The sequence below is a fragment of the Dromiciops gliroides genome, chromosome 4 (genome assembly GCF_019393635.1).
Source record: "Dromiciops gliroides isolate mDroGli1 chromosome 4, mDroGli1.pri, whole genome shotgun sequence".
NCBI classification, from domain to species: Eukaryota; Metazoa; Chordata; class Mammalia; order Microbiotheria; family Microbiotheriidae; genus Dromiciops; species Dromiciops gliroides.
Genome location: NC_057864.1, coordinates 19445620 through 19461145, shown reverse-complemented (window position 1 = coordinate 19461145; position 15526 = coordinate 19445620). Strand labels below are relative to the sequence as shown.

Below are 15526 nucleotides of genomic sequence, written 5' to 3'. Positions count from 1 at the left end.
TCTAGCTTTTCTGTTTCTGCTTGTTTTTTCTCTTTGTTGCTGTCTCTTACGTTTCCCCCCACCCTTCCTCCCCTCCCGTCTCTATCTCTCATCGTCACTGTGTCTCTCCTCCTGTATCAGGGGACTCCAATAGAAACATCATCTTGTGGATGGACCACCGCGCAGCCAGCCAAGTAGAGAGAATCAACAGAACCAGACATCGAGTTCTCAAATTTGTAGGAGGGGTGATGTCGGTGGAGATGCAGCCTCCTAAACTTCTCTGGCTAAAGGAGGTGAGTACCCACTATGAGAGTCTGGAAGAAGGGAGTGGCACAGTCAAATTCAACTCAAAGGTTATATAAAGGCAAGAGCATTGCCTCTGTTGACCTTAACATCCTTTTCCTCTCCTCACCTCATTTGAATTTACATTTCTCAGTCTGAGATGATTTGGTCTTCTTTGGCCAGAGCATTTCCTGGTAGCATATAAAAAAAATTCCAGGGAATTCAACCTTTTTAATGAAGTGTACAGCAAATGCAAGTTTAATGGATCCCATTAGAGATGGATGAGTGAGAAAGTTCAAGTCCCCGAGAAACCCAACAGGCTTGGAAATCCCTAGGTGGTCTAGAGAGCTGAGAACCTACCTAATGAGTAGTGCCTGGTATGATTCATGTCCTGGCTATAAAGTGCTAGCTAGGTTGCGATTTCAATTACTCCATCAGCCAAAAATCTAAGGGAAAAAGAAGACAATCCCAGAGCTTGGTGAACTGGGAGGAACGTTGGAGTCCACAAGTCCTGAGTTCTAATCTCAGCCTTCCCTTGATTATTATGCAGTTTATTATGTCTCTCTGACCTTCAGTTTCCTCTTCTGAAAAGTGTGTGTGTTTCAAAGAGGATAGAGGAGAGTGGGGATAGGGGAGGAAACATTGAGACAATTGGCTATAACAGTGATAAACTTGGGACCAGGAAGGACCTGGGTTCAAATCCTATCCCTGATACTTTCTAGGTAGATGACCATAGGCAAGTCACTTGCCTTCTCTGAAACTTATCTGTAAAATGGTGATATTTATACCATTATTCCCTGTGTGAGACTCAAATAAGATAACATGCTTGTAAAGTCTATAAAGCGTTTGCAGGTTCTAAGGTGTTAATATATAATTGTAAGTTATAATAAGATTATATTTAAAATCTCTTTCAGCTCAAAACAATGATTCTGTATTTCACCTTAGGTTGGTTGGGATGGGAAATGTGACCTCCTTAAACTCTAGGATCCAGAGCTGTCTCAATATTTGGTCAGTTGGTCACATAGTACATTGTAAGAGGCCCAGTGCCCTCCCGAGTCAAGACTGGTTCTCCAGCTGGTATCTGGATTGACTGGGGCTCTCCATCAGTCAAGGCCCTGCAATCACAAAGGTGGCCCTCAATGCACAGCAAAGTTGCCAGGGAAGATCTCACCTTACCTCCCTTCCCCTTCCTTCTTTCCTTTCCCCTTCCCTCTCCCCTTTTCTAATACACAGAAGTATAAGACATGGTCCTGCCTTTAAGGTTCTTCCAATTTAGCTGAGGTGACAAATTAATATGAATAAGACAGCTAGAGAACAATTAAGTGCCCAAGTACATGTAACTTACCAAGTCTCTGATTCAAAGACTAGTCTAAGTGCTAGGCTTGAAGTCAGGTAGATCTGGGTTCAAATCCTACCTCTGACCCTTAGAAGCTGTGGGACCCTGGGCAAGTCCCTTAACCTCGATGTGCTTCAAATAACCCCCTAGGACTTTGCTACCACAGTTAAAAATGGGGGCAGTTCCCCACTGTGACAAAATGTTTGTACTGTCTGCCTCTTGAGATGGAACGCACTTTGTAAATTGTCAAGGCACTGTATCAATATGTTAGAATTATCTCAAGCCCTCCTCGTTACATCCTTATGTCAACATTTTCCCAGGATCTTCTGTAATTGAATAAGATGCTAAACATGTCCTCATTGTATATGATCCTCAAAGGAGATTTGTAGCTTCCCTGAAATTAATATGTGAACTTAATAAGATCCAGATTTCCTCTGAAGCATATAAATAAGGATCTTCTGCCTAGTGACTTCCTACTCAACCCAAATGGCCTCTCCAGGCAACATTCTTTGCTTCCCCCAAGTGGTTAAAAAGCTTTCCCCCAGGATCTGGACGACATTTTAACTGTACTCTCCCGAGCAAGCCACGTGTTTTCTTGTATCGTGTTTATGTATTTGTCTGATCACTGGGCTAGCCTGTAATTAGGGGCTGCTAGGTGCTCTAGTGGATAGAATACTGACTCTGGAGTCAGGAAGACTTGAGTTTGAATCCTGCCATTTAATGGCTGTGTGACCCTGGACAAGTCTCTCAGCTTCAGATTATTTATCTATAAAATGGCACCTAATTCCCATCATCATTTTGAGGAATGAAATAATATATGTAGTTGTTATTGTTTAGTTATTTTTCAGTCATGGCCAATTCTGTGACCCTTTTGGGGGGTTTTCTTGGCAAAGATAGAGGATCAGTTTGCCATTTCCTTCTCCAGTTCCTTTGGCAGATGAGGAAATTGAGGCAGAGTTAAATGACTTGGGTCACACAGTTAGTATGTGTCTGAGGCTAAATTTGAACCGAGGTGTTCCTGACTTTAGGCCTAGTACTTTTAAACCTTAAAATGTTTTATAAATGATAGCAATTATTATTATAAATAATCTCTGTGAAGTCATACTCTATATAGAGCACTGGCTTTGGCACTAGTGGACCTGAGTTCAAAGTCTGATCATCACTTACCACCCCTGTGACCTCAGGCAAACCTTTTCATCTTGCTGGCATCTATAAAATTATAATGTTTATTGTTTGTTCATTTCAGTCATGTCTGATTCTTCATGTGCCCATTTGGGATTTTCTTGGCAAAGATAATGGAGTGCTTTTCCATTTTCTTCTCTAGTCTGTTCCCATTTTATAGATGAGGAACTGAGGCAAACATGATTAAGTGACTTACCCAGGGTCATACAGCTAGTAACTGAGGACAGATTTGAATGCGTGTCCTTCTGACTCCAGGACTGTAATTCTGTCTGCTGCACCACCTAGATGCTCTCATCTATAAAATGGAAATTTCTGAAATCTGTGTTCTCTATTATAATAGAGGGTAATTTTCTTGAATGGTCCACTTTTTTTTGCTTTTAACAAACCCAAAGTAGCATCCAATCTAAATTTCTCAGATTTATTTATTTATTTTTTTCATTATAATAGGGTCAGTGGAATATTAGAAAAGCCATTGTATTTGGGGTTAATACTTCTGGATTCAAATCCTAATTCTATCATTTAATGACTTTTTGACTTTGGACCAGTTACTTCCCTTCTCTGGCCCTCAATTTTATCATTTGTAAAATGGGAGAATCAGACTAGGGGATTTCCAAGGTCCCTTCTACTTTTACGTCAATATTTAAGATGCTTCTGACGTTTCCTTTAAGCTATCCTTTCTTCAGATGAAAAGTTCCTTAAGTACCTACGTTGGGACAGGTATTGAAAACAACTTCATCAATACATCAAGGATCTATGAATTCATTGCCATGGAAAATCCTTCTATTGATGGAGATCAAAGGACATTTGTAAGTTAGTGTAGGACTCTTGGAAAATTGCTCAAGACTTGGGATCACAAAGCTAGAAAGAGCCTTACTGAGGGATGCGTTTGATTATGGATTTAGAACTAGGGGAGACCTCAGAGCTCCCTTTAGTCCAACCCACTCATTTTACAGAAAAGGAAACTGAGGTGATGAGAAGTTAAATGACTTGTCCAAGGTCACACAGGCATCAAGTTAGTGGTGCTGATATTTGAACCCAGTTCCTCTGATTCCAAAGCAAGCATCCTTTCCATTTGGCTAAGTCAATATTCAAGGCCCATTTTAACCCAATTCTCCTTTGCTGAAGAACAAACCTTCTAGTCTACTATGTTACAGGTAATGATGACACAGGCAAATGTGAACCAGTCTTTATTCTCCAAGAGCTTCCACGGGGCACATACCATGTATATAGAAGCCACTGTTTCTCTTTATGAAAAGTCAGTTGTGATGGCTACCAAGATTCCTCCCAAATCTAACATTCTATTATCTTATCTTGAAAAGGGCTCTGCCGGGAAATACCAGTCTTTCTTACCCAAAAACTCACATTTCTACAACATTTTCAGAACTCACATTTCTATAATATTGTTCCAGATTGCTGGAACAACAACCCTGTGAGATAAATAGCAAGTATACTGATAAGCTGATTTTATAGGAGAAGCAACAGACCTGGGAAGAGAGAAGGGACCTACTCAAAATTACACAATAAATTCAAGTCAACAAGTATTTACTATATGCCAGGCACTGTACTAAACTGGAGGTATAATGAAAGTCAAAAACAGTCCCTGCCCTCAAGGAGCTCATAATCTAAAAGGAGAGAAAACATATACATATCAACATACATATATACATACACATATGTGTGTTTCTATCTATCTATCATCTCTATCATCTCATCTATCTCTATCAATCCTCTATCATCTCATCTACCCATCTATCTATCTATCTATCTATCTATCTATCTATCTATCTATCTATCTATCTATCATCTCATCTACCCATCTTTCTATCTATCTATCTATCTATCTATCTATCTATCTATCTATCTATCTATCATATACAGGATAAGTTGAAAATAATCAACAGAAAGAAGACACTGGAGTTAAGGCATTTAGGAAAGGTTTCCTGCACAAAGGAACACAGCTCATCTTAGAGATAGGGCTCAAGTCTAGTGTTCTTTCTGTTATGTCAATCTGCCTTTATAGTCCACTTTGCTTCCCCTATAAATGGAAAAGCTGGAGACAAAGAAGTAACGTGCTTTTGACATTTATTTCATGGCATATTCAGGACCAGAATGTACATTTGGCTGTCCTGAGTGCGGTGGGATAGCCAACACACTTTACTCCCAATGTGGTTCATTGCCCTCTAGTTTCTAGAAGTCAGATATCAAAGGTCACTGGCCCAGATGTCCAGTTCAGGCTGCTAAGAAGACATGTAGACTTTCTAAGACCAATTTAGCCTTTCTCTAGAGAGAGACACTCTGGCCCTTGGGTCTTGTCTTGCAGTATAGAATTTTAAGTGCGTCCCTTATACTTAAGATCTATGTGTCTCAGGTTGATGGATGTTTCCTTAATCAGAACTGTCAGATAAAAGGAAAAACGCTATGTGAATTTTTCATAACCCCCATGAGTCTGGCTTTTCCATTTGGTCTCAATGATTCTTGTTCCCTTACTAATGAAGGCCAAATGTAAATTAAGTTCTGTCAGTTTTGAGCAGCTGAAGTCTTCTCTCCCCCTAAACATGAAACATGGGAGAGTAACAAGGTGCAGACTGAGGAAGGTCATTAGAGCTAACTGACTCAAGCAGACCCTGACAGCTTAATGTTAATGGAAGATAATTAACATGGCTTGCAGGAGTGGCAAAGAGACACTCATATCCATCTTTTAACTCATGTACTCTTTTTTTCCCCTATTGTCAGCACAACTAGGATCTTGTCATTTCATTGTTTAAGATTTGCTCATTGTTCTTTAAAAAGATTCTAGAATCAACTGGTTTAGAGTCCATAGATTCTGCTTAATCAATGAAGAAAATGTTTAACCAGTCCCTGGCAGGATAGAAAGGGCAGCAGTACTGAAATCAGTGGACCTGCGCTCAAGTACAACCTCTGAGACTCCCTTCCTCTGCCATTTTGGGCAAATGTCATTTTCCTGGGCCTCATTTTCCACATTTGCCAAATTATAGGGAGTTGGCCTCTAAGCCCCCTTCCAGCTTCTCTTCCCATTTTGGAAAAGGGGACAAGTTTGACTTGTTAGGAAATTCTTGTGATCTTTTAGAGTCTTTGGTTGTTGTGTCTACTGGAAGAGTAACCAACATTCCTGAGTTAGGGAGCAGAAGAACTTGTTAATTTGAAGCAAGATTTCATCCACTGGCTTCAATGACCATATCCTACTCCCATAGATCTTACAACCCAAAGTTTTCAAAATGGATGTTAAAATTGTTTTTACATATAATTGGGGAAAAATAAAATTCTAAATAAATGATAAATGGTCAAAGAAAAAAAGAATATTTGAGTGAATAATTAAAAATGTTTCCTAGTTTATATAAAAGAGGCTACTATACTCCATTTGCCTTCCCTCCCTCTACTTTCCAGTCAAAAGAGCCTCCTGGCCTTTTTCCCTTATATGAAATTCCATTTCCCATCTCCCTATCTTTGCATAAGCTCTCCCTCATGCCAGATATGCCCTTCTTCTCTGCCTCTTAGGAGCCTTTGAGGATCACCTCAAATGTCACCTCCCCTCAATTAGTAGCACCTTCCCCCATACCCTGATGTTACCTTCAGTTTACTTTGCATATATTCCATATTTACGTATTTTTGTGCACGTGTTGACTTCCACTCCTTCCTACCGTGCTCCAAGTAGAACTTAAGTCATTGGGAGTAAAGACAGTGTTATTTTTGCCTTTGCAGCCCCAGAATTGTCACAGTCACCAGACATTGTAGGCTTTTAATAAATGCTTCTTAAGTGAATTAATGAATCCCTGAACTTCTTCATTTACTAGAGCAACTCAGAAAATTGTGGCCATTTTACTCTTTTTTCTCTACCAATTAGATGACAGATAAATAGATTGAAAGATAATAAGTATACAGGTACCACTATGCTCTCTCCTCTCTTTCTTCAGTCTGTCTTCTCTCTCCAGTCTGTCTTCTATCTTTCTCTCCTGTCCCTTTCTCTTCTCTGTCTCTCTTTTCTTTCTCCCTCTTTCTTTCCTATCTCTCTTTTCTTTATCTTCTCTATCTTCTTTTTGTCTTTCTTCTCTCTCCCTTTTCTCTTACATATCCTTTCTTTCTCATTCTTAATATGTATTAGATATGATAAACATTAACTACATATGTTCTATGTAACACACATAGATATACAATAGTATCATATTATGATATAATATATGATACATATACAATATACAATATATTATATTACATATATGTGATCTCATATAATATGTTATATATATTCACATACACATATACATATGCATATGTGTGTATGTGTATATATATACACACATACACACACACACACATACATCTATGTGCAGATGTGTAAAAGCCCTTTCATTCTAGGAGCATAGGGTGGCAATCAGACAAAGAAATTCAGCAGAGTTGGCCTTCCCAGACCAATTTTGCTCACAGGGGATTTTTAGGCCAAGCTTGATAAGAGCTCAGGATTCCTGTTGGAACCTCAGGTAACAATCTTCTCTTTGTTGCTTTCCCCAAGTATTCAGATAAGGCTGGATTTCCTAGGAGAGAAGATAATCGAGGCAAAGGAAACTGAGGAGAAAGCAGAGATTTGGTGTTTAAAGTCCCAGTTGCTGGTGATTAGATGTAAAAACAACATTCCCATACTTCTTTCTCACCACAACTTAATGTGCTTCATTTTATTGTCATGTTATTGGATTTGCCAGTGTAAGGGGCTAAAATTCTAGCTAAACTGTCTAAAATATCTAATGAGTGGTCGCCAATAAATTATAAGCTTTAGCAAGAGTTAGACTTTTAAGCATTTATTAAGGAGAATAAGAATTTGGTAAAGAGAGAAAGGCCTAGATTCATCTATCTATCAAAGGGAGAGCACATCTTTCACTCTGCTCCCCGCCAGAGTCCACATGAGAGAGCGCCCGAGAGCGCCAGCCCTGCCCCCTCTTCCTCCCACATGCAAATGTCACTTCCTGACACCAAAGAGCCACATGTCTTGCCTTCAGATGCCTTCTCCTCATGGCGGAGCGTCCTACAGTAAGTCTCCAGCAGGTGGCGGCATTTCAATTGTTACACCAGTCTGTAAACTTTCATAAAGCTCCTACTATGTACCAAGCAATGTGATGAGAACTAAGGATATATGCTTGTAACTTGTATATGGTAGAAACTGCCCAAGCTTGGGCATAGCCTTAGAGATCTCAGGGTCCAGAGAGCACAATGAAGCAGTAAAGGATGAGTATTGTGTACTATTAAATTAATGATGCCATGAAAGAACATTAAAGGTATTCTTTTTTCAGTGAGAAAAGTATGCTTTGTGTATGTTGACATAATGCCCTTGGGTGCATGCCCCAAACCAATCCTAATAATCCTGGAAGGAGTTATTCTTCCTCTTTCTCTCCCTCCCTTTCCCTCTCCCCTCCCCTTCCTCATTCAGTTCCTCTCCCCCTCCCTCTTGCCCTCTCTTTTTCCTCCCCCTCCCTCTCCCTTGGTTTTGTCCTGGATTAAGAAGAACTGGACTTTCTAGAGTGAGGGGGAGAAACCACTGAGAAACTGATCTCTGGGTCCCCACAAGAAATCCATGACTAATAATTAGTTTCTCACAGGGGTTAGGGAAGGCTTTCTGTAGAATGTGGAATTTGGGTTGGAATTTAAGAAAAGCCAGGGAGATCAGTAGGTGAAGATGAGGAAAGTGTCCTGGGGATGGGGAACAGTCACAGAAAATGCCCAGAGCTGAGAGATGGAGGGTCTTGTTTGTGGAACAGTCAGGGGGTCTGTGTCACTGCATTGAATAGTCTGTGTTGGCTAAGGAAGTGTAAGAAAATTGGGAAGGTGGGAGAAGCCTGGGTTAGGACTGACTTTTTTTTTTTTGTGGGGCAAAGAGGGTTAAGTGACTTGCCCGGGGTCACACAGCTAGTAAATGTCAAGTGTCTGAGATCAGATTTGAACTCAGGTCCTCCTGAATCCAGGGCTGGTGCTTTATCCACTGTGCCACCTAGCTGCCCCTAGGACTGACCTTGAAAACCAAAAAGCATTCTGTATTTGCTCCTGGAGGTAAGAGGGAAGCACTGGAGTTTATTGAGTAGGAGCTTCCATGGTCAGCCCCGCACCTCAGGAAGATCACCTTGACAGCTGAATGGAGGATCGACTGGAGTGGGGAGAGACGAGGCAGGCAGACACCCCTCTCCAGCATCTATTGCCGTGGTCCAGGTGGGAGGGAATGAGAGCCTATTCCAATGAGGTGGCTGTGTCAGAGGAGAAAAGAAGGAACATTTGAGAGATGCTGCAGAGGTGGAATCAGCAGGCCTGGGCCAGATTGGATTTGTGGGGTGAGAGAGTTATCAAAACATTTTTAAAAATTCATGGATCTCAAGTTAAGAACTTCTGGACCAGATGATTTCTTATATGCCTTCCGGGTCTAAATCTATGATTTTACTGCTCACTCGTGGTAGCGCGCCATCCTCATTTCCTTCCTTAGTTTTTTTATCCTTTATCACAGAGCCCCAAAGACCACGGGATGCTTCTGTCCTAAGCATCTGTCTTTGATGAGTGTTCCATTTAGCATCCTCTCACTCACCTTCCTTATGTAACACTTCCCTCCACCCACCCACCCACCCAATTTCCTTTTGCTCTATTCTATTTCTGATGTTTGCTGAAAATATGTTACTGCTAAATACAGAATCAAGCAAAGGTGGGATGGACCATTTTAATGCTTCCATATGTACATGGTGGGTGTGAGCAGGCTGTGAAATGAGGGGAACGCTGAAGAAGAATCAGAGAAAAGATGTCATCTGGAAAATGTATGATGGGAAGAGATGATGGGCTGGCCACATGATGAGTGTAAGGAATGACAAGTAGAGAGCCAGAATGGTCTGCTGGGATCCTTGCAATGTAAGGTGAACAAAAGGAAGGCTTCCATCAGTTGGATGGACACCCTGTTGTGAACTTAATGGGAGGAAAGAGACAAAAGTCTGATAGAATGAGGAGCACATATGGGATGCATCTGCACTAGGGGCAGAATTTTAATTCAATGAGTTCATGGAGCATGTTGAATTGTCTGTCTCCAATCTTGTACCCATTTCAGTACCAGCAGCCCTATATCCATATTACTCCAGTCAAGGCAATTTAGATAACTCTAAAATCACAGAGAATCAGAAATATGAGAGGGCTCAAAGGACTTAATCAATCTGGACCTAAATTGGAACCTCTGGTTCCCAGCCACGTTTGAAGACCTCCAGGGAAGGGTAAGCCACTGCCTGAGAAGTCCATTTGACTTTTAATAACATTAATTGATGGGCTGCAACCTTACATCAAGACATAATTAGCCTCTTTGGAAGTTCCACCCATTCCCAATGGTCTCATAACTGGCCAATATTGGGAGAGAAAATATTGGGAGAGAACATGTTGGGAGAAAAGATGTTGAGAGAGAAGAGAGCATCCAATGTCCCCAATTCTGCTTTCTGGGGCTAAACAAAATGGCTCTAATCGCTTTCCATCTGTTTCATGGAGCTGTGCTTGTAAATAGCAGGATGGCGTGTTAGTTAGAAAGCTGACTTTGGAATCAAGGAAGACCTGGGATAAAGCATTGCCTTTGGACCCTGGGTTTCAGAGCTGTGGGATCATGACAAATCTCTTAACCTTTCAATACCCTCCACAGCTTTCTACTAATGTGTGGTCCAATGGGAAAAGCAATGGCTTTGGAGTCAATTCCTACCTCTGGTATGTGACCCTGGGCAAGCTGCTTAGCTTCTCTAGAGCCTGGCTTTCTCAATTGTAAAATTAGAGGTTAGACTAAAGGGTCCCTAAATTACCTTACTACTCTAGGTCTGTGATATTCTAGGTTACAGAGCAGTTTCCAATCTGCATTTATAGAAAACATTCTCATACTGGGATTCCTTCACAGCAACGGAATCACAGATCTGGACCTCCATTAGAATTCAAGGTCCTTGAGGGGGGAATTGTTGTGACCTTTCTTTATATCCCAAAGGCTTAGCACAGTGCCTCAAACAAAGTAGGTGCTTAATAAATGCCTATTAACTGATCCGTCCAATCATTCTTATTGATGAGGTCACTAAAATAACCATGAGATTGTCAGTAGTGGGAAATCATGTCTTGGATTTAGAAGACCTAGTGTCACAACTTAGTAGACCTGCGTGACTTAGGGCATCCCATGTCAACTCTTTGAGGCCCAGTGATATTTTGAATAAGGGTGATGTTTTCACTACCTTACCTACCAGATCTTCCTGACTACATTATATTATGCTGCTTCTCAACTCCATGATCTCACTCAGGAGCTAAGACTGACATCTTGAGATGATGTGAAGATGATCCAAGACAGTATGGAATGATATTGAGTAGTATGATATTGCTTTTTACCTGCAGTAGAAGTCCAGAGAGATCCATTAGATTGTTTACTTGAGGAAGTCATTAACAGAGGAAGGGAGAATTTAGTTGGACCTTAAAATAAAAGGTAGCATTTAGGTGGGCAGAGAAGGTGGGGGCATGAGTGAAAAGTACAACCCTCTCAGTGTACAGTGAGGAAACTGAGGTAGAGAAGGTAAGGTCAGAGAACCTCAGAATTGGAAGGGAACTCAGTAAACTTCTAGTCCAGTCCTGGAACTAAGAACCCCCTCTACCCAATCTCCAACAGGAGGTCATCTATCTTTTGGAAGACCTCCACCATTACGAGTCTTTCTAGGCAAGCCATGACACTGTGATGGCTCTGTCTCTACATGTTCCCTTGAATTGAACCTAAATCCACCTCTTTCAGCTTCCCCTCATTATTCTTGGTTCTGGAGTCAAGCAGAACAATACTAACCCCATTTCTTCATGACCTTCAAATACTTGAACTCAGCTCCATGAAATTTCTGCCTTTACTGGTTAAATTTGCCCATTTCCTCCAATCTGTGCTCACGGAACCATGAACTGCTAAAAGTCACACGCAGCAAACCAGGAATGGAGTTGGGCTTAGATCCTGGTTCTTCTGACCACTCGGTCAGTCTCTGCCTTTTTTTATAATGACATCAGGGCTCCCTCATAGTCATATTTCCTTGTCTCATAAAGTTCTCCCTTTTAAACCAATATTTCAGCTCTGGACAGTGACCCATTTCATAGAACGACAGGAGATTCAATTCAGCAGGCAACTTATAAGCACCTACTGTCTACCAGACACTGTGCTAGGGATACAAAGAAGAATTATGTCCCCTCCCCACAAAAATATTTCATCCTATTGGGAGAAAACTTTTTCTCTCTCTCTGTATATGCATACATATAAACATACATGCAAACATGCACACATATATGTATATATACACATATTTATGTGTGTGTGTGTACACACACACACAAACTCAGGTAGGCAACATGAATTAGTGGTTATAGTGAGAGTGAGGAAGATCAAGTTCATGCTTTGCCTCTGCCACATACTGCCACCCCAGTCACCACCTCGAATGACTCTGACTGAAGGTACAGGGCAGGTAGTAATCTGCATTGTTGGAGGGAATGTCCTCTCAAAGGGTTCCATACATTAATAAAAGCAGAGGGTAAGTGTCAATCAGACGATGGGTATTTATTATGTGTCTAACACTATACTAGTTACTAGGGATTTGAAGACAAAAACAAGGAGGGAGGGTTGGGCCCATAGCTAGAGACAAAATGTGCAACATATTCCTTCTTTGCAGAAACTTAAGTCCTGACCCCTCTGACCCTCCTGGGTTTATTGCTGTTTGCTTCTCTAGGACCAGTTTCAGGAAAAACCAAACTGTCATGCTCAGAATCAATCATAAATACATAGACCTAGAACTGAAGGGGACCTCAGGGACCATTATATCCAAGGGTCCTAAATCTGGGATCCCTGAATTTGGTTCTTTAAAATAGTATGCCTATTTTAATGTAATTAATTTCTTTGGTAATCCTATACAATTTATTTAATTCATTTTTTAAAATTATGAGATAGGGCCCATAGGCTTCACCAGCCTGCCAAAGGAATCTATGGCACAAAAAGGATTAAAATGTCTGATCTAATCCAACCCTTTCATTTTATACATGAAGAAACTGAGGCTCACTGAAGCAAAGTGACTTGCCCTAGGTCACACAGGGAGTTCTAAAGGGAAGCTTTGAACCTAGGTCTTTCTACTCCATAGCCTGGGATATTTTTTTCTTTACCATATTATTTTCCCTTACTCCCTATCTTCTGGCCATCTCCTTCACAACTTTACTAATACCTTGCTGTCCTTATCTTTTCTCACCTTTAGTTTGGAACCATGAAGCATGCTAAAAATAAATTCTGCCATTGTTCCTGGATGGAATGTGTCAGCCTACTCCCATGTAGCCCTATTCACCATTCCTATGACTTTTTTTGGGGGGGATGGGGCAAAGAGGCTTAAGTGACTTTCCCAGGGTCATACAGCTGGTAAGTATCAAGTGTCTGAGGCCGGATTTGAACTCAGGTCCTCCTGAATCCAGGGCCGATACTTTATCCACTGTGCCACCTAGCTGCCCCTCTATAACTTTTCAAACTAAAGTTTCCCTCACTTGCTACCGCTCCCCTGTGTAATTTCTTCCCCAGTTGAGCATAAGGTCCTTAAGGGTGGAGACTGACTTTAATCTTTGTATTTGGATCCCTGGTGCTTAGCACCAGGGTAAGTGCTTAATAAAAGCTTTTTCGTTCAGCAATATAAATATACATAAAATCCATACAAATTTAACAGAAGGTAATCAAAGGGGGTAATACTAGCAGCCAGGAGATTGGATGGAGGGGAATAGGAGAATCAGGAAAAATCTCACATAGTAGGTGGCATTTGAGCTTCCTGACTCCAAGTCCCCCAATCTGTGCACTGCACTACCAAAGCTGCCTCAACTAGAACATTAGCAAGATTTTAGATTTAAAAAATGGGGGGGGGGGAAGCATCACTTAGCATATTTCTGTCCAGTTTTGAAAGTGTTTATAGAATATAGAGATGACACATAGGCTACATGGGGTAATGTTACCATAGGATATTATTTTGATATCAAAGCACTTAGACTCTTATAGGAGACCATGTCAATATAATGAGATAATGGGTCTTTAGGACGCTCTCTCTATATATAGAACTTAAAGCTGGATTGGTTCTCAGAGGTTTTCTCCTTTTCCCATCATCCATCTTTCCTTCATGGGATTCTTAAATGAATTGTTAGAGATGAAGAAATTGAGGCCCAGAATTCTCTAATGACTTGCCCATGATCTCATAGGTCAATCTCTTCACCATCCCTCCATAGATAAGAAGTCCAAAGGAGGCTCAGGAGAAATGACTTGTTAAGGATGACATAGCCAGTGAATTGGCAGGGCCAACTCTACTCTGTTGTGTGTGGGTGGCCATACCAATGGGCTTCCATCTTCTGGGTTGGTTTTCTTTTGCTTTTTGCTTTTTTTTTTTTTCATATAAGTGTTTTTTTATTATTTTCTCCCATTTGCCCCCTTGTATTTTTTAAGGAATTGTTTTCTTCAGTCAATTTTTGTGCTTCTTTTTCCAGAGTAACTCTCATTTCTCTCATTTCTTTTTCCACTTTTTCTTCCATCTCTCTCATTTGGGTTTTTTTTTTTTTTACACGGGGCAATGGGGTTAAGTGACTTGCCCAGGGTCACACAGCTAGTAAGTGTCAAGTGTCTGAGGCCGGATTTGAACTCAGGAACTCCTGAATCCAGGGCCTGTGCTTTATCCACTGCGCCACCTAGCCACCCCTTCTTTGTCTTTTTTAAAAAATGTATTTTATTTTTACTTTATGGAATAAAATAAGCATTTCCATAACAGTTTAATTTTTAAAAATGATTGCATGTGAAACTGCAAATCTATTCTGTACAACTTGCTATTCCTTTTAAATATATAAAAAAAAGTGGGGACAGTGAGGTGGCACAGTGGATAAAGGCACAGGCCCCGGATTCAGGAGGACCTGAGTTCAAATGCAGCCCCAGACACTTGATACTAACTAGCTGTGTGACCCTGGGTAAGTCACTTAACACACATTATGCCCCCATACACACATACAAAAAAAGGTGATCATTCAAATATATATTTTTTACCTTTCCCCCCCTTTTCTCCTCCACTGTCCTAGACATGGCTTCTATTACATACAAATATGTATATATGTGTATACACACACACTTATACATATATATGTATATATATGCACATATATATATATTTATATATATGTAAAATCATTCTATACTTCTATTTATCAGTTCTTTCTCTGGATTCAGAGAGTATCTTCCTTCACATGTCCTTTGTAGTTAATTTATAATAACCAATATTAATTATTTGTTCAGAGTTGTTCTTAAAACAATATTGCAGTCACTGTATACAAAGTTCTCTTGGTTCTGCCCATTTTACTCTTCATTATTTTATACAAATCCACTGATATTCTTCTAAGATCATTGCATTTATTATTGCTTATAGCACAGTAGTATTCCATCAATATCATATACCACAAGATGTTCAGCCATTCCCCAGTTGATGGACATCCCTGCAATCTCCAGTTCTTTGCTGCCACAAAGAGAACTGCTACAAATATTTTAGAAAATATAGGTTCTTTTCCTTTTCACCTAATCATCTTTGGAAATAGACTTAGTAGTGGTATTGCTGGGTCAAAGGGTATAGGCAAATTGATAACTCTTTGGGCATAATTCCAAGTTGTTCTCCAAAATGGTTGTATCAGTTCACAATTCTGCTAGCAATGAATCAGTGTCCCAATTTTTCCATATCCCCTCAG

The 15526-nt window shown here is 40.5% G+C and overlaps 1 protein-coding gene across 8 annotated transcripts in view; it reads left to right on the top strand.

The window, feature by feature from the left end:
• FGGY (FGGY carbohydrate kinase domain containing) overlaps window positions 1–15526 on the top strand; it is a 559614-nt gene that overhangs the window by 40504 nt on the left and 503584 nt on the right. For all 8 annotated transcript variants that reach the window (XM_044002606.1, XM_044002608.1, XM_044002603.1 and 5 more), the window contains one exon: window positions 121–272. In XM_044002606.1, coding sequence (XP_043858541.1) covers window positions 121–272 — 152 coding nt within the window. The remainder of the gene's footprint in view (window positions 1–120; window positions 273–15526) is intronic.